This window comes from Folsomia candida, unplaced genomic scaffold (assembly GCF_002217175.1).
Source record: "Folsomia candida strain VU population unplaced genomic scaffold, ASM221717v1 Fcan01_Sc025, whole genome shotgun sequence".
Lineage (NCBI taxonomy): Eukaryota > Metazoa > Arthropoda > Collembola > Entomobryomorpha > Isotomidae > Folsomia > Folsomia candida.
This window is the reverse complement of record NW_019091217.1, coordinates 1,700,386-1,726,735: the sequence shown is the minus strand read 5'-3', so window position 1 is coordinate 1,726,735 and position 26,350 is coordinate 1,700,386. Positions and strand designations below refer to the sequence as shown.

Here is a 26,350-nt window from a genome sequence, read left to right as displayed (position 1 = left end):
TTTCAACTCGGCCACCATCAAATGCAGATTACGTGGAACCAAAGAGTTCTTCACTCTCATTTTATCTCGGAGAAAGTGCGGTGGTCGCAGTATCGAACGCTGCTGCTGCTGCCGATGGAGTTCATAAAATTCATTTCCAATGAAGTTGGAGTTTATGAAATGAAGTGGTGCTGGTGGTGCTGATGGACATTTGGAGCATAATGTCATGCGATATATTATGGAAAATTCTTGGCTTGGTGAATTTTGGTCTCTCCTCCACCGAGGGCGAGGAAGAGAGAGAGAGGAAAAGAGAGGAGGGTTGGAATGACGGGAGCAATAAAAATTGACATTCAAATACCTCCAGTCAACATCACACTCTTCTCCCTGTCTCTTGGCCCAGTGAAAATTGGTGGTTGAGGGTCCTTCACTAGAAACAAGGCCGCACTTTAAAACCTCCTCTGGGTGAATTGGTGAGAGGTGAAAAGGCTGTTTGACTGGAGGGATGGGTGGGAGCTACATAGGTGTGAGTTGGTTGGTGGCTTTGGTGGGGACGGGGTGGCTGAACGTCTTGGCCGGGAGTCTGGGCGGCGGAAGGAAGGAAGGAAGCGAGGCTCGTGAGGGGGCTTTTCATCCATCTCCTCTCCTGGAAATGAAGTTTGACTGGGATCCATCCGGGCCTTTTACAACCACCACCACCCGCCTCCCCCTCCAACGCCAAGCCAATGCATATGCATTCGGCGGAGATGCCCGCATCATGATTTGTGTATGCATGACTATACATTCACTGCCCAGATCCGCTCCTTCCTTCACACTGCTCCCCATCACGGCTGCCTGTCTGTGGTGCTCTCTTGTCAGTCCGAATTTCCTCCAGCCCGTTCCTCCGTTGGTGGTGAAGTGAGAAAATCAATAGGAAAAGAACATGAATGCTAAAGTAAGTCGATGGGCAATAAAAACGGAATCGTCTCTGAATCTCATTTCACTGGAATTGGAATGGACTTGGATTTTTGGCTGAATTCTACAATCCCACAATTTCCACTCCTCCACTGACGGCTTAAGGACGACGACGCGGATGGAGAGTTCATGTGGCATGTAGTTTTTCTTTCCTTCCTCATCTTCTTCTCTGGCACGGAATATCTGTGCGGGAGAATTTACATGAAAGTTAATGTCCACGAGGGAAGTTCATCGTGGAACTTGGACTTGGACTGGCTGGACAGTATGCAGTCGTGAGGAGTGAGTGAGTGGAAGTGGGGAGAAAGTTGAGCGTGGTGGCCACGGTGGATGGACAGCCGGGGTGGAGGACGACATACATATTCCATTCTCTGTGGATTTTATTTTTATTTTATTCCATTCTATTCTGTTTTATTTGAGAATTTGAGCCCTTCTTGCCTCCGTCTCCTCCTTTGATGTTTGATGCTGGAGAAAGCGGCTTGGTTTTGCTGGTGAGACGTCGGACTTATGTAGAGCCAGAGACGCACATCATGCACATAGTTTTTGGTGGTGGAGGTTTTTAGTATTTTTTAGACTTTCCTCCCAACCCGTGGAGTAGAACGAGGAGGATAAACTTACTTCCTGAGAAAGGGGGCTCCATTCTGTATTCAGAGAATAAAACGGCAATAGAATTGCTATAACTGAGTAAGTTGAACCGACTCCGAGAGGAATAACAAGTTTGACTTCTTTAGACTTTTAGATTACATTCCTCTCCTCCATTCTCTTCAAAGCCAAAATTCCTCACAAAAATACGACCGACTTTAACCCGACTTTTCCTTCTTTTGTATAAATTTCTCAGAGTTTTCGAATAAAGATGGGCTCCCCAAACTCAAGCTGCTCTGCTAACTATAGGCTCACCCCTATGTCCCATGTACTATGTTGCTACATATGTGTGTCGCTGTACGAGGATGGTTGAGAGACGGATTTGCGTGTTCCCCTCTAAATTTCCATTGCGACCAAGTTTGCACTTTTTTATGCTGGAGTGATTTAAACATTTCCACGCTGTGTCCTGCATATTATTGCTGCCTCTGCTGATGCTCCTCGTAGTGGTGAAATCAATGGGGGGAGCAGACGGGAGAAAGTCAGCCAAGCTCTGTCCACACACACAACTTTCTTAATTGGACATGACAACGTATCAACTACACTCACTCTCATGCAACACATGCACAATTCTGATCAACACCGTCTTCCGCGACTTGTCATTCTTCGTCCACATCACCCACACCCTGCAATGGCCAGGGAGCCGTGTAACTTTCACTCTCCCAGCCTGGCGACATATCTGCCATTCTAATGACTCGCATATAAGATCCTGCATGGGGAACATCCATCCAAACTGCTAATCATGTCAGTGATCAGTTGGTGTGTGTGACTGGACGCATTTTGACAATGTGATTTCGTGGCGCATCCCTCTGGCTTCAATTACCATGTGGCTCGTGTGTCCGCAGTCGGTGCGAGGAGGGAGATGTTATTAATATGATGAAGAATATTAGTGGCGGAGATGGCCTGGCATCAGCATGGAATGGCACGAGGAAGGAATAATGTGTGTTGAATGTAGCGAAAACTTTCCTCCTCGAAACGACTGAGGTTGAGGAGCGTGATGATGATAAGAAATAAGCAAGCAGGGCGGCGGTGGTGGTGGTAATAAGTCCTGAGCACCAGCAGCACGGACTTCTTGAGCCAGGGAGGAAATATTGCATTATATTACATCGTGTTATGTGCATTACTTATGAAAAGTTGGTTTCATTTCTTTCACTTTCTCTCATCTCGCCTCCTTCCTTCCCGCTCTCCTCCACATTATGCCAGCCACCAGTGAAAGTGGCTGGCAGAATTTCGGGGAAGAATAATAATACCCGCACGGGCATGTAATGACATGGCCTTATATTCCGTCGACTCGTGTCCTCCGTGCTTAGGCCGTGTTGGCAGCTTAGCATACTTGTTCTTAATGAAAATCACGACCCGACTTTCCCTGAAATGAAATGTGACGCAATTTGAGGAAGGGATCATGCAAAACGTTGACGAAGACGGTATTTACAGATGTATCATCACGATCCTTTTGTAATTTTTTAGTGTAGTGTCGTCATTTCTTGTGAAAACTTGATCGGGGAGTTGTGGAAAAGGGTGAAAAGGAGTTCTGTCCGGAATAGTCAAAAGTAGTAAATGCACTCAATTGTGCAACTGCCGAGCATTGTGAGGTCACCTCTTTCTCCGCGTCCTCCCCACGGATTTAGACTTTCTTTGGAGAGTGAAACGGACGGAATAAGATGTGGATTTTTTAGCATGATGGAAAAGCCATCTCCTGAGTTGTCATCTCGAAGAGAGAGCACTCACTTTGGGGACAACCTTCACTCCCAGATCCGGGCGGGCGGGCGGAGTGAAAGAACGTCATTTGTATCCTCCTTGCCTATGTATGAAACTTTGATGTCGCAGCCGCTCCTTTGTGCGACCAAGTTGGAAATCGAAATGTCTGTCAACCACGAGGGATTTACGTATTGTCCACGTTCGATTTCAAAAGTGTCAAGTGTCGCGGTGTCAGGTTGTCGCCCACCCATTTACCGACTCGAGAGTAATACGCTCACACACAGACATGTCATCTCTCTCTCTCTCGCTCTCTGACGGTGTGTAGCCGTTCGGTGTGGTCATCATGTTACAAAGATCATATACAAACTTTACTGTAAAAAATACATATTCACGTCCAAACGTCGTCCTCCAAGAAATATGGTCAGAGTGGCGATCTCTTTTCCGAGTTTTTTTAAGAAGTACATATTCCCTGGAAATCCATGCGTACCCCACTATCTGAATGCATATCACTGTCTCCTCGTGCACATTATCTTAATGAACAATTGTGTATTCTGAATGGTAATTCTGGTTGGACGCGGCCTGGTGTGATGATAAGTTTGGCGGTGGTGGCATGCTTCTTGGCTGGTGTGATGTTTAATTTGATAAATGTGAAGCTTTGGTGGGTGAATGTGGTGGAGGTCTGTTTTATGTGAAGGCACGTTCTCTCTCCCCACCACGCGGCCTTCTGCTTTCTCCCGTGGTTGGCAATGAGCTTCTTGGCAGGGAGAAAATAAGCGTAATGTATAAAGATGGTGATAATGGGAATGCTCTAACTGATGATGATAATGATGATGATGAGCTGGAAGAGAGATATGGCAGCTCTCTCCGCTGCTTCCTGCAATTGGAATGCCAAAAATATTTCCTTTCCTCCACCACCACCAACGCTCGCTTCTCTGCAATCTACAAATTAAAGCTGCTCATAAATTCTGCATGTAATGTAGAATTCTCCTCTAATTCGTGTGGGCATGGTGGCTTGGTGGGACGACTCTGCTTGTATTTAGTACTGGGTGCGAAACCCGTTTAACACACCTCGAGTCAATTGTGACTTGGTGAGTGAAAGTGGGGGCTGCGTATACGGAGTAATTGAGGCGATGTTGGGGTTCGTATGAGCCTCTTGGTCAAAGCTCCATTTTATTAAACCGCGTCCACTCACCGCTTCTGAAATGAGTTGCCTATAACTAAAACAAAGTTGCAACTTTTTTGGAGAGTTGTGGCATACAATAAATACGTGATGCGAATTTGGGTGACAGTTTTAATGGTTGGTATTCCATGCCTGCCTCCTCTTCTTCCTTCTCTCTCACATCATCTCCCTCGCATGGCGTCGTAATTCCTCCTTCCACAGTTTCACATTCAAAGGAGAGGGCTCCCCACACTTTGTGCTCATATCGAAAAATAAATGCAGGGCTAACAGGTCGCAAGGTGTGGACACATTCGTTCTGGAGCACATAATCCGAACTTTGGGAATCATCTCCATCCTGACCACGACGAGCACGACTAGTCAGATGAGGAGCGAGGCTGTACATATGTATGTAGCGCACAACTTTGGAACTTATTGTCCAAAATGAAGGAGCGAGTCGTCAACTGCTCTCTGGATTCGTCTCATCAACTCATCATCACATTTACCCGCCGCCGCCGCTCCCCATCAGCTTCCTTCTCTTGATAAGTACAAATACACGTATAATTTATCCAAGACGCTACAAAGGGACGTTTCCTCATCTCCAACCAGCCCAATCCAATCTAATCCATTTTGCACGATCTGCGTTTGACTTTTGTTCTTCTGGGGAGAAAACTTGATCGGAATATCCAAGACAATCACCAATAACACACACACACGGGTCTCAGGTGGAGTGGTGGGGATCAACTCATCTGCTCAGGGACATCAACACACAGACGAGACAAAAATGAAGCTTCTCAAGTGACGCGAATCCTAATTGTTCATTTTCCATTCTGGGAGAGTCGCATCTTAACCACCACCACGATCAGTCGTCCTCTATTAACGAAGGTTGCGTACATATGTATTATGCCCGTAGTCGGAATTAAGAGACCGTGGCACGGCGTCCGAGAGAAGCAAACCTGGAGGAAAAGCAGGTTGTGTAGTAGTACATAAGTAGAAGGAGGCAGAGTAAGAAATGGGAAATGGAGGAAAATCTGCCGCATTAATTCTCATCACTTATGGAACAAAAGTCTCTCTTTTCTTTGTCTCGGGCACATTAACCTGAAAGTCTTCACTTAATCATACTTCCTGCTCCTCCATGTTGGTGGGTGGACTCGGTGCTCCTTAATTTTTGCCAAGATTGGATGGGCTCCAATTCATTAATTTCCAAGAAGCAATAATTTGGAAGACTAGCAGAAAACTTATAACAATCCAACTTTGATTTGGGTGGATGATGGATGATGTGTGCACCTGATATTATCCTAGCATCGCCGAGACGCAGTAGTACATGGTGGCAATGGCAGTGTACAGTATACATACGTGCATGGGGTATAGTGGCCAGTTGTTGGAGGATGATGAGGGGCTGGGAAACTGGGAGAAAGTCGTCGTTAATTTATTAGGCAATGGAGGAGCAAGTGAACAATGCAAAAAGAAATGTTTCCTTTTTACTTCTGCATCCTTTGTGTTATTAGTGTGTGCAAAGGGAAGTTCTTTATCATCCCAATTGACGGGGCCCTTCTGCCTCCTCCTCCCCCACATTATTCCGCCAGTGTGAACTCCGCCAGAGCGTCCAACTCCTTCACCACACCAAATGCAAATATTTCTCCACGGGAATCAAACTCAAATGGTTGGAGATTATTGTCGTTATTAGGCAGCAGTTTGTCTCAGTGGTGTGGAGGACATGGTTTATGCACACTACGGGCTAACTGCTATGGGGTACTAATTCCACTCACTACTTGTGTGCTCAATATTACGGGCTGTTGCTGATTGTTAACAATCAAAGAAATCTGGACTAAGGAGAGTGGAGCATAGTCAAAGTCTGTGATTAATGAAGGTCTCTGGTTGCCTGAGCCCCTAATTTCTGAATTTCTTGCCATTTCTTGACCCATTCCGCACATATGTACGTATGTGAAGAGAGAGAGAGCAACTTCTGGATGTGGAATCCATGTGTCGATATTATTTCGACGTGTACATATGTATTCCACACATGCCTCTGCTGGCCATGGCTTTCTTTTAATAATAATGATGCCCTATGCTCCCCGTCTTTCGGAAATAACTTGCTCCTCCAGATTACACACGGCTCTTTTCATATAAATCTTGGCATTTTCTCCTCGTGTCCATGGGGCTTTGAGGAGAGGAAGCATATTCACAAGGCGACTGACTTCCTCTACCCGGCTCATGTTTTATATATCGCTAATCACATTCCCATACCTGCACATTCAGCATTCAGATACTTTCCGTCGAGCAGACACCATGTCGTATCGGACCAGGTTCGTGTCAAGGCAGGGGAAATGTGGATTTTAATCCTCGCGTCGTGTACACAAATTGGAGGACGGATGAATGTGGGATCCGCTCCTTCTCGCTACGCCATCCATCTGCTCAGGGAAAGCAGATCAGATTCCGTTAATGCTCTCAGTCTCATTATTTTCTTACGAAATAGGAATACGAATTTTTCTACGGAATTCATCATCTTTCTCTCCTTCGCCTCCCTCCTTCCCCGCCTGCCTCGATCGCTATTCGGAGAGAGAGCATAAAAATTCTGCCTGAGCCTCCACCAGCAGATTAATCCCTTCTCTGGATTTCCAGATTAATGAGCTCGCCATTAGTTGGATATTAGACTTTCCATCCATAGTCAATAGCTCCAAGCCTGCTTGTTAAGCCAATTTCGACGGACCGTTGTTGCCTCGCCTTCCTATTCATTTATTTTACTCGGATTTATTTATGAGAGCGTCCAAGCCGAATTTTGAACCTCGTATCATCACGCCAAAGGCTTCTTTCATAAAAAAGTGGAGGACTTGTTTGATGTGAGGCTGAGGGAAGCTCTGTGCATGCACTTATTAGGACAAGCAGTGAATGGGGGTGGTTCGGACCGGAAGGAGTTTATCCGACTAAAAGTTCTGTCATTTTCATTTAGCTTCATCTTCAAGTGGTGGACAAATGAATGGATGGAATTCATGGAGGCCAAAGGATAATTTGAGACGAGAGAGTGATGAGTAACCCTTTTGGGTAAGAATTAGCCGTTAGTCATGCTCTCCCTCTGCCGATGGAGTCGACTGCTTTAGCAAATTAGCCTTCTCCCAATATCTCAAATTTGGTGAAATAATCTCGTTTCAAGTGGAATCATCATCGGCCGGCTCAAATGTTCAGCCTTTGAGAGGGAGAGAGAGAGGAAATAGGGAAAGTAGTCCCTCCGCTACCCGATCACTGCTCCAAGTACCTAAAGCAACGAGATGGGATAGTCGCCTGGGCAGAGAATGGAATAGCGTATGATGAGCAGGCAGAATCTTTACACAAGCGTTACATAAGCAAGCGACGAGGACACGGAGAGTTTAAAGTGGGAGCAGAATGTCTCCAATCTCATCACGTATTTAAGGTATGGGTCCATCTGCCTCGTTTTGAGAGAGCCCACTTTGATTAAATTTGTCATTTACTCAATAATACAACCTCAATCAAGACGCTGTTGACTTTGGAGTTTGTCTCAGAAGACCTCGAGTACATAGTCAATTTATTTTATACAAGCAAACTCGCTCACAACGACCACTGCTGCTGCCTGTAGCAAAGAGAATGGGAATCAAAGTTGGCTATTTTGAGGAGACGTAGAAAATATTTCATTAGTTGCCACAAAGAAGGAGGAAGGGTTGCCATTACATTAAGGAACAAAGTCAATGTTTGATTTGAACTCGTTTAGTTTACAGTCAGTACACACATGCGACTCCTGGTTTGATTTTTAGAGCAGCATTCTGCAAGACACGATGGAAATAGTCACTTAATTGTCTCCTCTTAATATAACATTCCTCTTTCCTACTCCTCTCATCGTATAATGCTTCTCACAGAAATGACAAACTTACGCCGTATTCTCTCCCTAACACTGAAAAATTACACCTACCGAACCATAAATTATAAAGTACCATAATAAGTATATCGTAGCATATATATAAAATACTTGATTTTTGAGTAGAAACTTCTCCAAATGAAGATTTTTATTTAATACATAAGTAATATGGAAATCAACAAGTCAATGACCAAGCTTTCATTTCACAATAAATCATGGAAAGGTTTCTCCAAGGAGTCTGCAGTCCACTCCAACTCGAGCGACTTCTCTCCGCATGTCACGATATTCGATTGTGAAATTAAATTTCTCCTCATCTGAAGTTATGTAAAATTAAACAAATGATTTATCTGGCTTAATAAAATTTAGGCATATTCATTTCGTTTAAAAATCTGACCTGACTGAATGTTTCTCTCCTTGAGCACCTTGTCCGCTTCTTCAGAAAGCTGCACTAATTTTTTATGGTAGTCAACTGAAATAAATGAATTTGTATTCCAAAAATTTTCACTCTGCACAAACTCATAACTATAAATCTTAATACAATAATAATAAACCATACAACATTCAAGTTTTGAATTACGAAAATGGTGAAGCACTTACTCTTGGCTTGTTTTAAGTCCTGAATTATTTTACGAACTCTTGGGTCTATTTCAGTAACCTGCAAAATTAGATTTTTTCTTTGATTTGGTTTAAGTTCTTTGAAGTTGTTCAGCTCAAGAGTAAGCAAGACTCAATTTCATTTACTATTTAGAAACGAATGAATTCACATTTTTGCTAATTTCTTCATTCTAATGTCAAGGCAAATATGAATGTATCACTGCATGGTCAAATATTCAGCTAGTCTTGATACGAGCATTGATAAACCAGAATCCCATACATTTTATTATCATATCTGTAAATGAGCATAATTCCACACAAGTATGCGGCTTTAGTCATGCAAGTTTTGGTCAATATCCTGCATGAAACTGTACAAAATGCACACCATGCAGGCAAATTAGTAATACTTGTAATTTACCTCGGCAAGTGGATCACCGATGAAGCAAACCATTTCAGACTTTGATAATGAGATTTTGAATATTTTAGTTGATGGTCTGTATTCCAAGGTGGCAATGAGACGACTAAACCCCTTCAAGTTTCCCATGTTTAATAATAGCACGGCTTAAATACTCTCAGCTATTTATAAATTGACCCTAGAACGAGTTGGCTTTTATCTAAATCAGTAGGTTTACATCTACTTATATACGTACGTAAATGCCTAAAATATGTAGTTACAAGATAGGTGGTGAAGCTACGAGTTTTATGGATGCATTCTCCTTACAGTGAACCTGCTTTGATGTTTGGCTTTCATGATGTTGGACATGTGAAATTCTGATGTTTGATGTCCCATGCATTCCAAAAAGTCTCAAGTTCCTCTGATCTCTTGTCTGTTAGATGAGATCCTGAAACAAATCGCCTCTGTTTAAAGTGGAGAGTGGTACTTGAAATATTTAGCAATCCGGATCCATATTGCGCCGAATTGTATCTCAGTCATTGTAAATTGTAGCTCTGATTAATGAATTCGGCAGATGTGAAGAGATGAATGTTCATATTGCATAATACTAAATTTTGTTGAAACCTGCATGAAATCATGGAGTAAACATGCCTAAAACAAGAAGCGAGACAAAAGCGCATCTAAAAAAAACTTTTGTGACAAAAAATGCTAGTATGGAATATCAAAGGGCAACACTTTTGTGGATTTTTGAAGTTTCTATTATTCCGTGCATTCAAATTTTTTCACCTTTTTGCCCCATTACACCTCTGCCCGTCTCCCCATCTCGCTCTCCCCAAGCTCCACAACACTTGGCATACTTGGCCGTGTGCGTAACAAAGGGGTGAATGAATCTCGTTCTGAATCCGTGAATTTGGAAAAGGAATCCTTTTTTGAGAGCAACTCTAATCCTTTCATCGTGAGCAACAAATGGGTTGAATTTATTTCGTGAGAAACTCCAGGAATCGAGACTTATTCGCCGGTCGCAGTCCTCACCACAGGCCCGGCTTTATCTCCAGTCGCATTACAAGATGTAATCACCTTTTGGCCATTTCAACCCCAAAATGCTAATTTCAGGTGTAAACCTAAAAGTAGCAAAAACTGGGAAAGGGTTTTCCACATTTCAAGATTTTCACATTTTTACTCCTTTCTCGAGGGTTGAATTAAGCTCATTTATTTCCTATGGATTGTCAATACTTGGTTCGTTCCGTTTTTTAAGAGATCCGTCCGTTCCCACAGATTTCTACGGGGTTTCGATTCCCACAATTCAGAAATTCTACGAGAAAAATATTGTAACCCATTTTTATGATTTTTTCAGCATAAATGAAAAAGGGTAAAGTACTCCCAAAATTCAATGCATCTCTTCAATGCTAGAATCCAATGCTACGTTATCAATCCATTATTCCATTTTATTCATTCAAGATACATTGATTTTGTGGAGTTTTAAGGTGTAGAGATTTCCAGAAAAGGGTGAATTCCAAATGATACACTTCTGCTTAGTCTGATCTCAGAGTTCATCTCGGATATCACGATTTGGGCTACATGCTTAGCAATATTTTGAAGTAAGAAAAGCGTCTCAAATATTGCGACAGGTTCTGTCGCAATATTTGTAAACATAAAGTTGATTGACACTCCCACACACCCACGACTCTGTTTTGGTGTTGTTACATGGTTCATTTCATGGGTGCAGTTATTATGCAGACCAACATTTCAATTCCGTGAATTGACTCTCACTACTTCAGTGAAAGCGCGTCTCTGGTTCGATTAAAAATACTCTGGTTTCGGAATTATTAAAAAAACTGTTTATCAAGTGGAGTTGAATCCAGTTATTCAGAAACAAGGAGATAAGTCATCAGCCGTCCTGCTGCGTGTATGGTAAGTATGATTTATTGTTGGGGATTCAGCCCAAGCCAGTCGAAACCAGAAATATATTTACGGCAGCATCGGGAGCAGTGAGCTTATTCGTCCCACGCGTTGAGTGCTTCAATTTATCACACTTTGCCTAAACGGCGAGGAGAATGATTTATAAAATTACGCATTAGATTAGGTAGCGAATGATATGATTTGAGAAATGGCTGGAGCACGGGGGAGCCCTGCACAAATTCCCCCGGAGCCGGGCAGTTTCTACACAGAAGGATCGCAAATGCGGGGTAAAAGTATTCTAAAAACTTGCATTTTACTTTTCCCATTCTGACAATGATGACTCAAAGACTTTTTTAAAAAGATTTTCTCCTCGAGGCAGTTTCTTATCCGAATGTTTAACCAAAGTTGCTCACTAACACTAACAATAAGTCATTTCGAGAAAAAATCCGTGTCTGGGGAATGCCTCCCTCAAAAAAGAGCACTTCCTCTCCGTCCAATCCTTTGAAGAATTACGAGTCGAGTATGTAGAGGAGGACCAAGAAGTAGACGAGAACAACCAAATTCTATACGAGATACTTTCTCCCACCCTCATTTTACTTCCGGGGAGCAAACACACACCACTCGAGCCCACCGTCTGAGCCATTTCACTCTGACGAGTCGGACTGTGACCTTCTTGCGCATGATGGGTTGACCACGTGGTCAGTGAGACGGTCCTTCGAGGCTGACAATGAGCGTATCTTTATCATAAAACTAAACTCATAGTTTGGCTTTGCGTTGGAGTTGGAATCAAAGATGAGTTAGTTTGTTGAAGGGATGAGGAAATATATAAAGAATTCGCAAAGAATCGCAGAAAACTTTTCTTTATTCAATTATCCCATCTTTCATGACTCCCTTCTTCCCTGCTGCCATGATAAAATGTTTGACTTTAGTTGCCAGCAGTCAGAATGTAGAATGTACCAAAAATCCAAAGAATTGGAGAGAGGATTTCTTTCATGGTATTCATCCCAATCATTCTCCTCTCCTTTGATCTCCTCTTAATATAATGTTCCTTCTTCCATAATCTAATGTAATGCTTCTTCAAGAAATGGAAAACTTGCGCTCCTCGTTTCCTCCTCCTTTCGCATCCTCCGTGAAAAAGTGCTGAATCTACCAGGAATTAGAAATCATGCATATGGCTAACGGCTGTCACACTGGACCAGAACAATTCAGCAGAAATTTGTCACATTGGACGATTTTTATTGAATTCTTATTTTGGAAATGAAAACTTCAGAGGCCAAATAATTAAAAAATAGTTTTGACTATTTTCTAAACCAATTCTAGCAATCAGACAATTTATATTTGGTAGGTTTCCCCAAGATCCTTGCAGTCCCCGTCCACGCGTCGCATTTCCCGTCTCATGTCCCGATGTTCAACAATGAAGTTAATTTTCTCCTCAACTTAAAGTATATTACAATTTAAAAAAACAACGATTTTCCAGTCTTGACAAACGTAATTTTTATTAAACAACTGACTTGACTGAATGCTTCCCTTCTTCAAAATTTTATCCGCCTCGTCAGCTAGTTCCGTTAGCTTCTTGTGATAGTCCACTGAAAATAACTGAACTTCTTACCACTGTATTCTAAATTTAAATTATGAAAACGGTTGTCAATCACCACTTACTCTTGGCCTGTTTCAAAGCTTCAATAACTTTTCGAACCTCAGAATCCGTGTTTTCAGTCTACAAATATTTCTACTCTATTGTTACATTGTATCGTATATGTATTACATTGTATACGTTACAGTGTTTCACAACTCATCGTATAAATTTACACAAAATACTTATGGTGTATAGTTGGTAGCTTCCAAATCAAATATTGCAATTACCTCAGCAAGAAGAACATCACCAGTGAAGCAAACCATTTCAGAGCTTAACAATGAGATTAATTTGAGTTAATAGTTACGTTGAAGATTTTATAGCAAGGATTTATGTATTTGAATTCTAATGCGGGACAAAATCAGGTTGCAATTGAACCCTTTACAAAGTTTTTCCAAGTTTAATAATAGCCATACCAAAAGCACCATCAGCTATTTATAACTTGACCCAAGGACGATGAACTCTTTGTGTAAGTTAAGTTGGCCTCTGCATAAATACATGAAATGAATAAATGCATGCATGCAAAGTATACTTTATAGTCTCTTGAAACACCAGACTGGTTGTGTATATGTCCAATTTATATTTCAACATTTGGCATACAGTGGGTGACCCCAAACAAATTTATTTTCCCTGTGAAATTACACCAACTGTTAGGAATGTATGATATGATGAAGCTTATGTATCAGGTTCATACTAGTCAATGGAAGTAGGTATATACATATGTATGAGAGCTTTTCAATCCTCAACTTTGGGTCGAGAAGAATTGAAACTGTCAAAGTTCGCCCAATTTATTTTATCCAAGTCTTTGTTTGGTAATGACACAACTTTTTAAATTACATTATTGTAATAGATGTCATTCAGAAATTTCAAATTAACGTGGATTTGACAACATTAGTCTGAATTTATGGCTGGAAGGGGCCTGTGCTTACGAGGACATTTACCAAAATGCAATTATATTTTTGGAAACATTGCAGCACATGATCATAAAGGAAAAAATTAAGGATTTTACAATGCATTGAGGGATTTATAGTAAAATGCACGAGGCGGCTGTAATTATGGTGCGCAATGTGCCATTATACATACGCTGTTTTATATATGGATATATCTAGTGAGCAGGATCCGTGTGCTGGGAGCAAGTGCATCTCGAAAGAAATAAAAACAGTTGTTTATCATCCATAATAATAGATTACAATAAATGTTACACACTCTCATTGTCCATTTCTGGCAGTTTGTAAAAGAAAAAGGCCATTTCCGCAGCCCATTGTCCATTCGCCTCGGAGGGAGGAAAGAATTCTCTCCGGGTCAATTTTTGAATAATGACAATTTACGAGGCGGCTGGAATTCTCGGGATTTTAGATTCCTCGTTTTGCTTTCACCTACAAACAACGGGAAGTGCCCATCACATAACATGTCATAGATCACATTACATTATATTCAGAATTCAGATGGGAGCTCAAATGGGGGGCTGCCTACCAGACACTATAAAAGAAGACTATATCCTGCCCTTTCTTCCCACTGACTCCAAGACTTTATAAGCGTCACTTTCCTGTAAAATATGGCGCTGTCCACCGACCTTTATTACTCGCCATCCCCGCGTCCCTCCAGGCCTCTCGTCATCCCGCAAGAATAATATCAAAATCCCCACATATATTCTCATTTCTCAAATATGAGTAGGCATAAGCATTACATTTCGCCTAATGTAAATCACCTCATGAAATACATGGCGGTGCAGTGGAGTTACGGAGGACTTAACAAATTCTGTCCTGCGTGCGTGGTATGTGAACCGCCGTGGAACGTCTTCCTTCCTGGAATATGTATTTTTCTTCGCAGTCGTCGTCTTCGTTTCCATGTTTGAAAACTGTGTGTGTTGGTTTGTGGTTAGGTCTGGCTTTTGATTTGAGTCTTTGAGTGGGCAAGTAAATCATGATGAATGCTTGGCGGCGGGGAATATCATGGCCACCACCCTAGCCGGGTATCACCCGAATAATTCCACAATTGTAGAATCCACATCTCCGCTTACATTATATTACATTAGGAGATCTGACAGTCTATTTTTTGCCGACTATCCTATCTCCAGGCGGGCAGAGGAAGGAGAATAGTTGGAGAAAGTGGCGCATGAATACGCAGAAAAAGTGAGCCTGCATCTCGCTCTTCCCGGCCATACATTTTTATATAATGCCACTTTACACGATTTCTCGTGGGATGGGAATTTATGGGAATGTGCTCCCTTCCTCCACTTCCACCTCCATCCAACGTCTTGGCTTACATTACATTATATTTTACTCTCCGCTAAGATGATGGCTTCCACTTTCTCCGCCACCCCAACCCTCAAATACACAGGCTACAAATGCATATTACGTGTACGTATGTGCAGCTCGTGCATTGATCTGCGGAAGAGGATGCCGTTTCACACCCACACCAATCTATTTCCTCCCATTATGAAGAGAATAAAGGGCATAATGAGCTGACTAATTGGTGTTCCATTCCACCACACCCCACTCTCTTTTGGAGACTATAGTGCTTATTTAGCTATGCATTTCTCAAGACAAGGGTGCTCATGCATAAACACAATTCATTCATTAGTTTGGCAGCCCTCCTGCAAATGGAAAGTTGCGAGGAAAGGAGGCTGAGTGCTTGGTGGCAGTCTCTCCTCAGTGGACACGATATATGTAACTGCTCACCATGAATCATAGCCAAAGGCGACGAGAGTGACACTTTCCTCCCATTTTCGCACCTTGATCGGAAGGAAATGCATGGCGAGAGTGTGACAGGGAGACAAGTCCAAATGTGAAATATGGATCGGCTCAGCATAAAGTAAAGTGACAATTGTCAACTCCACTTTTTGGGGACAAAACATCAAAAATTGGAGTTGGGGATCGTCTGCACAGTGTGGCGATGACTTGCACTTTTTGCGACACAAACTCCGTGTGTGTGCAGCATAGATCTGTCCGTCCGTAGAACAGGGTACGACGAGGAGCAGGGTTATGAATAATGACGTCGGAATTATTGAATTGTGACACTCAATTGAATTATTGAATATCGACCCCATCTTCCTTCTCAAAGGACTCCCGACGATGCTCCGCTGCTATCTCGCAACGGCCTCAATGCAAAATTCGTCGCATTCTTCCGTGCTCCACTTTGACTCGTGAATCATTTATTATACGTGTGTACACACCCTTCGAGAGCAGTGTCGTCTCGAGTGTCAAATATTGAATAATAATAAATGATAATCCTTTGTGTGGTGGGATTCTTACAATAAATGTCACACCTCGTATAATGTCGACTCGTTAAGAAGAATGCTGGTTTGTAATATGTTTTGATTATTGTTGATGGTCCGATTTGTCGGATATGGCCAAACCGTTATCGAGTATTCCTCCTTTCGATGATTATGCTCGTCGCCAAAATGTACATATGCCGGTCTAGCTACCTACCTGGGTATTTTGTGTGATTTGTGTATGGCGCACCAATTTGGAGGAAGTATCGATAAGATAAGAAGTGCAGATGCATATAAGTAAATGCAGGTTTTGTTTGGGGATGACAAGAAGAAGCAGCCCAGCAATAAATATGTACACGACTGAGCACTACGTAACAGTGGTCGTTTTTTTGAGAAGGGGACTATTCATCATTTTCCACATTTATTTCATGTCATTATTGAAATATCGAAATATTGCTGAGTGAATGAGTGTCTGCTTCCTTCATGTTTTCCTTCATTGTGCTTTTGTACATCTCATTTCCCTCCCACCACGAAACTCCTCGGCCAAGAATTTCTCTCATTTTCTCTCTCTCATACATATTCCCGTTTTCCCGTCTCCATCCCCTGGCCTCTCTTACGACGTGTGCATAGGAGGCATTATTCTCAACTTTCCACAACATTTGACTCGTCCTGCATTCGTAAACAATTTCAGGAATAATGCTCCAATATACAATTTCTGGGACAAGAATGGAACATAATATTCTTGGACTGGCTGTCTTGATTTATGCCACTTCATTTTCAGACCTCGTGCTCACTCCAATATTTAGAAATACGTAAATTGCAGACATTTCTTTGAAAAACTTGTGTCAAGTTTCAGATTCAGATTGTTTCAGCCAACTGCTTGAGATCTCCTCTGTTCCGCTCACTTATAAGCGAGTTGATGCAAACAGTGAGTGAGTCGGGTGGACATTGGTTGTCCTTGGAATCGAGTTTTTGTGAGTCTTTGTTTCAATTCATTAGATTCGCAAGAATTCAATTTCCAAGCAGACCGGACAAAATGAGTTCAAACAACCCAGCCCCACTTTTAGTTGGCTGGCTTCTCCTTTTCCAGGAAAATGCCACTGCTGCGTAGACCCTGTTTTTGAAGATGATCCCGAGAAAACCAACTTTTATCCAACTCTCAAAGTTATAAAAAAAACTAAATAAACAAAACTCACTTTTCGTTTATTTAAGCTTTCTTCATTCATTTCTGAAACTTTTTTTTCCAGTTTGCGTAGTGCAAGTGGATGGACATTGAAGTTGTTTTGTTTGGTTGGGGACATGATTATTATGATTATGGATGGATTTCAGGGTTGTTGTGAAATACAAACTTATTCTCTGAAGCAGCAGCCTCCTGGAAAAAAATATCCGTATTGTCCTCTCTCGCTCTCTGGACTCATAAATAAAAATCCATTAGAAAATTCTGAAGGGTTGCTCAATCCAGGAGTGGAGTGGGACCAAGAGGTTCTCCATGTTTCCGGCTGCTGTCAGCCAAGATTTTTCGGGGTGCATTATTATTTTGCCATGTGATACGAATCACAATTCACAATGAGCATTCTGTCAACTAGAACATACAGAAATGGTGTGTATCCATTCTGGTCCGCGTGTATTATGTTTCAATCAAATGTGCATCCGCAGAGGAGAGAAAGCAGCATGTCTGTTGGGGAATAATATGGTGGATGGATGTACAACAAGTAGTGAAGCACCCTTGTGACGACTACCTTGGGAGGAGGAGGAGGGAGGGAAGGGATGGAGGAGCAGCTTTACTGGGAAAAGGCTGCTTGGCTAAAATAAATATAAATTAAATTAGAGTAGTTCGGCCTGTACATTAAAAATGATGAAAGATGAGAGATTCATGTTTGAGAGTGAAAGTAGCGAGATTGAGCAAACACAATCATCAACAATGAGAAGATGGCGAGTTGAATGCGGTTGCTCACCAGGCTGGGATGAGTCCAGAGCGGAGATGACCACGTCCTCGCCTCGCTTTTTGGAAGGCTAATGTCTGTTTACTTTTACTTTTTTATTATTATTAGGGACCACCAGAGGGGAATTCTCAATTTCTTCCATTTCCCATCCCTCCAGTCATTTTAGCAGGCGGACCGGTGTGTCACGTTATGCGTGGGTCCACTTCGTATTAGTGGCTCACTAAAATTTGGTCTTTCTTCTTGGACTTTCACCCACGTACGTACGTAGTTTTGGGAAGTGGATGGATGGATTGAAATTGAGCTGGATTCCAATAATGGGAAAGCAATTTCTTATACCACTCACTTTTCGAGATTTTGGTAAATTGAAACATTTTGTAATTGTCCACGGTCCACTTGTTTTCCTTCATTTTAAAATATAATAACTTGCCAACTGGCTGGATGATGATGGTAATAATGAATCATGCATCAAGGAGGATCTGCACATATGGAAGTCGTATAAGGTGTATAACGATGGGAATGGTCAACTGAGTAAATAACCAGACAATATTTTTCTCCTCATGATTTTCTTTAAAGTGAAAATTCTCAAGAGGAGCAATAATAATCCGTCCGCCCTCGTTTCACTTTCTGTTGCGACATGTGTGTGTGACTTGACATTTGCTCTTTGTTTCCCAACTTTTGAACCCGTGGTCAGATCGTGTGAGGGATAAGGAGCTGGAGATTGGCTAATGTTTTCTGGTCTGGAAATTCATACATTCTAACATAGATACGTGGCGGTAGGGAAAGTGAGAAAGATACGTAGGGGCGAGTGTGTGGGGTCATGGTCCAGGCAGGTGTGCATATGGCGTAGCCTAAGATATTTACCCAGTCGGTCGGTGGGTTTGTGTCCATACGAACTCCTCCCACGACGTCTGGACTGATAGATTCCCGTGAGTGGGCAATAATGCGTAGGGATCGTAATAATATAAGCGAGTTCTTGTGTAGTTCATGAATAAGTGAAGAGCTCCGTTGTTTTTTATTCGTTATGTAAATGGGATGGGGTGAGATGTGGTAGTTGGATGGTAATATTTCTCCATTTCCATCATTCCCCGGATGGTCAGCACAGCATGGGCTCCTCCAACATTTTATTCCTTCCGAAAAATTCAAATGGAATCGTCTGAGAAAACCATAAAAACGGAATTTATTGACCGAATCCCATTCCTCCTCTGCGTAATTCAAATAGATTATCATACCACCACCAACCAACTAACAATCCTCGAATAATAAGAGACACCACCACCACCACTTTCTCAAGGAAGACCCAGGAATGACTCCCTCCCAACCTTGCTGCCCATTTCCTTCTTCACCTTCTTACGTCGTGGTCGTCGTCGTACTTATTTGGCTCATCCTCTGGCTCCGTTTTATGGCCTTGAAGGCAAGAGCAAGGAATTCAAATCCACCACGAGACGGAGGCTGGATGACAATGTGGCGATCTCATGAATAGTTTCCGTTGTTTTACGGCTCTATGGAATTTATTTATAAGCCAGGTATGACAGCCTCTTGGACGCCGTCCAGAACAACAGAGAGCGAGCGGAGAGAGATGAGGATCGATTATTGCGACGGCTTAATTGGGTTAGATTTCCTACAATTTTTATGCTTTTGATTGGATTCAGATGTATTATGAAAGGCAAAAGAGCTCGCTGGTCTGGTGGAGAAAGGGGAAACACGGGCATTTCTGTGCGCAGTCCTTGAGCAGTTGTTGGTGGACCCCACTTAAATTAAAAGGACCATCAATAAAACATACTTTAACTTTAATGGGATACTCTCCAGCTCTTCTCCAACTTTCTCTCTCTCGAAAAGTCGGAATTGTAAAAAAAACCTTAGAAATTCCTCTAGCCGAACGCCGCTTTTATTCCAATTTTCACTCAATTTGCCCTTAACTCACTCATCCCAAGTGAAAGTGGAGAAAGATGAGAAACTTGTTGTAAATTCGATTGTGTCATTTGACCAACTGAATAAAGAGTCCGAGTAAAAGTTCCTTGGTCTTAAAAGGATTTTTTTCTTCGTCGTCGTCCTCGTCCTCTTTGAGATTGAATGACGCTGCTGGTTCGACCACAGACTCTGCCGCGGCTGTCATAATCTTGGTCAACTGCTTTCTCATATTTCTCATTCAAGGCCATGTCATCTGTGAACCACTCGGGAGTGGAACGTGTAGAAAGTAAAATGGATTTAAGAATTTCTTTACTCGACTTTCTGCGACAAGTATTGGTTGTTGACTATGTAGTTATTTACCAGTTTTTGAGCCGGCAAAAGTCCATTTTCCATCGCAAAGGACAAAGCGAGAGAGAGAGAACTCTGTCCATTACTTACTTACATTACATTGCATTACTCATCAGAAAGCTGCAACTTTCTCGCCCAGCAAAAGCTGCGTACTTATCTCTCCACGAAGCAGCGTCTGTTGTTACCTGGGGACATTATCACCTTTCTATAACTCAATGCTGCTCTCAACTCGATTGAGAGCTAAACTTGTATTTCGTCGTGTTTGGGACAGGGGCTAAAAAAATTATGATTGAGTTTCCCCTGCGAGAGGAAAATTTTAATGGTGTTCACATTAAGTTGGATAAAAGTCCAATTTTTGTTTGTTTGGTAGCTGGAGAGAGTTTGTGGAGGGCGAGAGATGGATCGCGAGTCAGAAAGTCAGTCACTTTGCGTATACTTTCGCTTCCTCTTCTCTATTACGACATGTCCATTTTATTTCACTTTTATTGTGCCCTGCTGCTCCTGCTGCCTCGCTGTATAATATGTATGAAGGAGGGAGCGACGAGGGTGGGGCTTGTTGACAGTCAAGTCATAGTCAAAGAGAGAGACTCGCACAAAATTTGGACTCTGGCTACGCTAAACTTCCTTTGACTTTCACCAACTTTTATTTCCTATTAACTTTGTCTCTCTCTCTCTCTCTCTGTCAACGGGGCTTGGCATTTGGAATTCTGATTCTGACTTCACCATCACTTTCTCTTTGATGTGTGTCCATGTATATGCATTCTTTTGAACGAGCAGTGGTGGTCGCAGCTCCTGATTTTTCTCCCATGCGGGGCCAGCCACACATCATTGTTCAGTTTCTGCGTCAGGAAACGAAGGGAAAGGCGACTTGCGGCAGGTTGACAAAGTTCACGTGGTTGCCCCTCGAAGCAAAGTTATTGTTGGCGCTTGTTAGTCTCGGCACGTTTTGGGCGACGGGCACCCCAATTTGCGACGGCGAGCAGGAGCTTGACATCCGTGTTCTCGGATTGACATTCTGAGAGGGAGGTCAGGCAGTGACAGGGTGAGAAGGCTACCACCACCACTGCCTCCTCCTCCTCCCTCTTTTGGTATTCTGATTCACCGGACTTCTGGACAGAATGCGGAATATGTAACATCACATCAGCTCCTCAGACAGATAGGCAGAGACGAAAAAAAGTTGCGTTTTGAGAGCCTCCAACAACCAGGTCAGCCTTGGTTTGGGCAGAGATTAACCTATGCAGTGCATTGTTATTCCTCTTTCCAACGTAATTGACGGGCTGAATGGTGGCTCGTTATGTATGCTAACTGACCCAGTGCATTATCATCAAGCCGTGTGTAGTTGGGCATTCAATGATTCAAAGTTGGCATGGCGTGCGTGGAATAGCATATGCTGAGCTCCCCTTTGAAGTGGGGTCTTTGATGAACCCCTCATTTCGCCATGAATTCATTACACTTCTTTAAACGTGGAGACGAGAGGTTATCCAGGACTGGGGCTTATGTAACACGCCCTCCTTGACTGCTGCTTGGGCATCGTCTCTCCTTCTCAAAAAGATTCATGGTTGCGCGACTTGCATCCAAAGCATGTTCATACTTTGTACGTATGCATCATCATTGTGGCGTTGTGGTCCCTGCAACAATTCGAGTTTCACTTTGGTTTAGGAAGAATTGAGCAATAGGGAGAAATTGGAACTGAGTCAGCTCATCCATATGTGTTATTTTATGGTGTGGCGTGGTGCCGGCCGCCCGTGTCTTGGTCGGCGGAATGATAAATTGCCTCATTCAGGGCAGGCTCAGGTGGTCAATTGGTTCATATAAATCGGTTCCTCACTCCAACTCAACGGAATAGCAAACGGGCGTTGACAAATTGAAATTTCTTACGTAGGCTTTACTTGCACTCATCTCCTCTCCCCACACCAAGGCACAAGAAGAAGAAGCAGCGGCAAATTCGTGTACCGCAACAACAAACAAAAGAAAAAAGCAACTTTCCAATTCAGAGATATCGACTTTACACCAGGATCGAGGGATCAACCACGTTGCTCATCCCCGCCCGGCCACCGAGGGGACAGCGGCTACCCATCCGCTCGATGATGAGTGGATGATCCTGGGCCGAGCATTTTCTTTGTGGCAGATTTGGCTTGGAAATGGAAACTTTGAGAATTTGGTAATAATGCGATGCGGATGGGCAATGGAAGTGCGGCAGGAGAAGAATACCAATACTCGAGGAGGAATAATGGGCCTTATTTATCTGTTTCAGTTCATGTGGTGCCATTATGCCTCACCTTCCAAAACTCTTATTACACATTTATTTACGTCCTCTCCTCACTGCTCCCAATCCGAATTTCCAATCTGCCAAAATTTATCTCCTCAGATGAATTATTGGTGCGATGTGTGCCCTTTAAACTCGCAACAACGTTCCTTATTGCTCATTTCGGTCATCTCTGGCTCTAATTGAACCCTCGCCGCTTGTACACAGTTGCATTGTTACCAACTAACTACTAAATACACGGTGAATATGGCAGTTGGTTACACAAGAAGAAGACTAACCACCGACTACTAATAACTCTTAATGTAATTTTGCCTCGCATACATATTTCCACTTTAAAACATCATCAATTTAAAAGCCTCAAATTAGATTAGCTTTGACGGGTCTTGGATTTATTTTTGGCCGAGTGCGAAACCTATAATTATTTATCTTTCTTTGTAATTGGATTCCTCTTCGATTCTCGGAAGTGGATGGATCTTATTATTATTAAGCAGAAAGGAGCTTCTGTTGTTTGGAAGCCCAAAATTTTAATTTTGATTTTGAAATCTTCAATATCATCAACCTTACATATTTTTTTTTATCTCGAGCCGTTCAAAACTAATAATTCATGACCACAGACAAACAAAAGATTGTTAAATCCAAGCACGTAGCGTAATTTGATACGTTGTATGTAATTATTCAAAAATCAAACAAAGGGCCCAAAATTACACTTGCTGATTACCCTTCAGAATTTAATGTACTTTCCACCCCGGTCTGACAAGGGTTGGTGGGCTGGCATTGGAATTAATTCACTCTGAGATTTACTCGGAGAAAATGAGAAACATTGTTTTAAACATTTTGTTCATACATAAATTTGAATTTCAAATTTAGGGATGGAAATTGGGTGAGGAACCCTTGTGAGCTGTTGATAGCTTTTGTGCATCCTTCTCCACATTAAATATTCAAAGGGCGTCCGTCTCATCTACCACAAAATCAAAAAGTGTTGGTCTATATTGTTCTTTAAGCAGTTGATTTTCCTCCTCTCGAAGGAAGAAGCCTCTCCTCTGAGCATGCAAGAGTACCTCCACTGGCATCTCACATTCAATGTGTGGCAACATGCACAAGCAGGTCGAGGAGATCTTGAGGAACTCAAGGTCTTCCAGGTTTCATGGAAATGGAGAGTGGTTTTGGTGCACGAACAAAACAACGGGAATGCTAATGAGCTCCTTCACCAAGACCTTCCTCACTCTCACTCGCTCACAAACTCCCCGGAAATACTGACCTTGAAATGTGAATAATATTTGGAAACAAGCTGGAGCATATTTTAACCGAGGGCGAAGAAAGAAGCGTCGTCGCCTCTCTCGCCTCTTATCATGAGCAAACATCCAAAACCTTGGTGCATGAACAGGGATTTGTTGGTGGTGTGACTTTAATGAGATACTTGAAGGATCATGACATTGAATTTAAACAACACGCTTAAAAACAAACAAAAATGCGGTGATAAAATTTAATGAATTCAACAGCTTTTCAAACCATATACTTTGTGTTCATAAAAATTTCGAGTTGTTGGAGTAGGTTAGTTTAGTTGGCTACATATTTAGTGAGTGGTTGGTTGGTGGCGTGGAGGCAAAAAATCGGTTACTATCACTGTGTTTGATTTCAATTTCTTCATTCATTCACAGATCTGGAGGAGCCCTCAATATTTTGTTGTTGGGCTGGCTGAGCTGCTAATGTTATGTATGCGCAGCCGGGATGAAACAAAAATGGATTTGTGGGACCGGAAGCCTCGCCAACAAACAACCAGTATCCAAAGCTCATTAAGTTTAACGTGGAAATTTATTTGATGTGATAATAAGTTCAAAGTCGGGATGAGGAGAAGTTGACTGATTATTTCCACTCCATTCAATCATTTCTTAAAACTTTTCAAACCAGATCCAAACCTAGCTCAAAAAACGCTCTTCACGCCGCTTAAAAAAGCGTTTACCTTTTCAAAGAAGTCAAAAATACCCCAAATAATGATGATTTTTTATTTCTTCATACGCACCAACCGCGATCAGGGGTCTTTGGATCTCATTACAAGTTGAAAAGTGCCCAAATTGGGGAGAATCCCCGCAGAAACTTTGTCTACTTTTCTCAATAATTGCGTGATGCATGGAGCTCCTCTATAATAACTTATGTAAAATGAGGATCATAACAATTATGATATGATTGCTATTAGATTTTTGACCGGATGTGACTCCATCTTAATTTGGGTATAGACGGGAACGGAGTTGGTGGTGGATATGGTTGAAGAGGAAGCTGAAAGGTGTGTCCGTTGACTGCTTGCATTACATCTGAGCAATTATAAGGGCTTTTGAAATCAATGGCATTTTGGACTCTGGAGTCTTTACGGATTGTTAACAAGTCACTTATTTTCTGAAGATGTTCCTCCAGATAAATTTAGGGTACGTTTCTTCTGACTATAATTTAGGAACGACCTGTGAAATCCTACGGAGAGACTTGAGGACCTGCATAATGTGAAAGAAGGCCTTATTTCATTCTTATCTCCCATTCTTATTACGAGAGGAAGGACCCTGCGAGAGCTAAAAGTGTATATAAAAATATTGTGTGTGCTTACTTTTAGCTCTCTGCTGCTGGGCATGATCGGTAATAGGCTTGCATATTCATCTCGGGTTGTTGTTAAAGAAGGATGTTTGCCCGTGGATTTGTGTGAAGTAGGAAAAAGATGGGATTTATTTGGCTGCACTAAAATTACCTCAAAATCCAGACCCTTTTTAGCTGGAAGTAGGTCAGGGATTTATTTTTAAGGATGAGTAACTAAATTATTTTAAATACAAGATCGTTAAAAATACAAAAGGTTAGAAATGCAGACGATTCCGACCCCAGATATATTTTGGATAGGATTTAGATTCACTTTCCAACCTTATAGACATACTTATTTAACTTTTGAGAGATTAGATTATTAGTTCTGGTGCTGGTGCAGTCATTGTCAGTCACTGAGTGAAAATTTCATGAGAAAATGTCCAGAATCCTCAAAAACATATAGATTTAGATCCTGACCATATTATCATCTTTTTGTGCTTTTGGAAATATTTGTCTTTTTTTGCTTGTCCTCATCATCTTCGTTATCGCGTGGTTCTCGGTCTCTTGTCCTTTTCTGAGCAAGTATGTAACAGGAAGGGCAACTCGTTTTCAGAAATTAGAAAAATCTGAACGATGGATTATGAAACCCTTTTGTTTTCGTATAAAAAGAACGTGCGTAGTTGTGTCATACATGTCATTGTTGTTTAATTTGAAACAAATTGGAGTCCTTTGGTTTGCAGCAGATCACGGCACGACGTCGGAGGAATCAATTGGACGAGATCGGATTTTGAGGAATATAATAAAAACAGAACTCACGCTATGCACCTCTCATTTCATCGCGTTAACAAACAAACGAGGACCAAAAACTCGACCGGAAAGGGCTTTCGTTGGATTGAATAAAACCAAAATTCCAAATTCTGTAAATACTTATAAGTGGATTGTAATTGATATTGGTACCACGCACTGGTCATAATTACTGTTTCATGAGTCATGACTTTTCCTAATTTCGTTCAATCCTGCTTTATTGTCTTTCTTCACATTTTTTTCGTAATTTTAGTTCTTTGAAGAATTGAATAAAATAAAATGATGTGAACTGAAAAATAACTGAAACTGGGGTGAAATGTGGTTTTAACATTATTATTTTTTGTTTTTTGTATTTTTTAATTTATGATTTTTCTTGGTTTTATTTATTTTAGAGAGCGGAGTTTGTTGGTCGATTTATTTATTCAGCATCTGAATATCCATCATTCATTTATTTTCCCGTGAGCATATTTCCCCAAACTTTGGAAAGCTGGACGCCTCCA

At 41.9% G+C, this 26,350-nt stretch overlaps 1 protein-coding gene and 1 long non-coding RNA gene across 3 annotated transcripts in view; one reads left to right on the top strand and one right to left on the bottom strand.

Moving 5' to 3' along the window:
• Positions 1–25,997, top strand: part of LOC118438717 — a 36,894-nt gene extending 10,897 nt beyond the window's left edge. The window contains exons 2-4 of one of the 2 annotated variants that reach the window (XR_004837015.1): positions 22,104–22,382; positions 22,476–22,789; positions 25,790–25,997. This is a non-coding gene — a long non-coding RNA (uncharacterized LOC118438717). Of the gene's footprint in view, positions 1–22,103; positions 22,383–22,475; positions 22,790–25,786 lie in introns of both variants that reach the window. The other variant, XR_004837014.1, reaches the window with a different exon arrangement.
• On the bottom strand, positions 8,404–9,574 carry LOC118438716. Its single transcript, XM_035859351.1, has 4 exons — positions 9,301–9,574; positions 8,886–8,943; positions 8,683–8,757; positions 8,404–8,602 (listed from the first exon to the last, which is right to left on the bottom strand). The coding sequence occupies exons 1-4, from the start codon at positions 9,424–9,426 to the stop codon at positions 8,502–8,504; spliced, it is 360 nt and encodes a 119-aa protein (XP_035715244.1). The 5' UTR covers positions 9,427–9,574; the 3' UTR covers positions 8,404–8,501.
• Positions 25,998–26,350: the final 353 nt, after the last annotated feature.

Coding starts and splice junctions, on each gene's coding strand:
- LOC118438716 (XM_035859351.1), bottom strand. CDS start 9,426: ATGGGAAACTTGAAGGGGTTTAGTCGTCTCATTGCCACCTTGGAATAC. Junction 8,944..9,300: donor TCGGTGATCCACTTGCCGAG/GTAAATTACAAG, acceptor CTAATTTTGCAG/GTTACTGAAATAGACCCAAG. Junction 8,603..8,682: donor GGAGAGAAACATTCAGTCAG/GTCAGATTTTTA, acceptor ACATAACTTCAG/ATGAGGAGAAATTTAATTTC.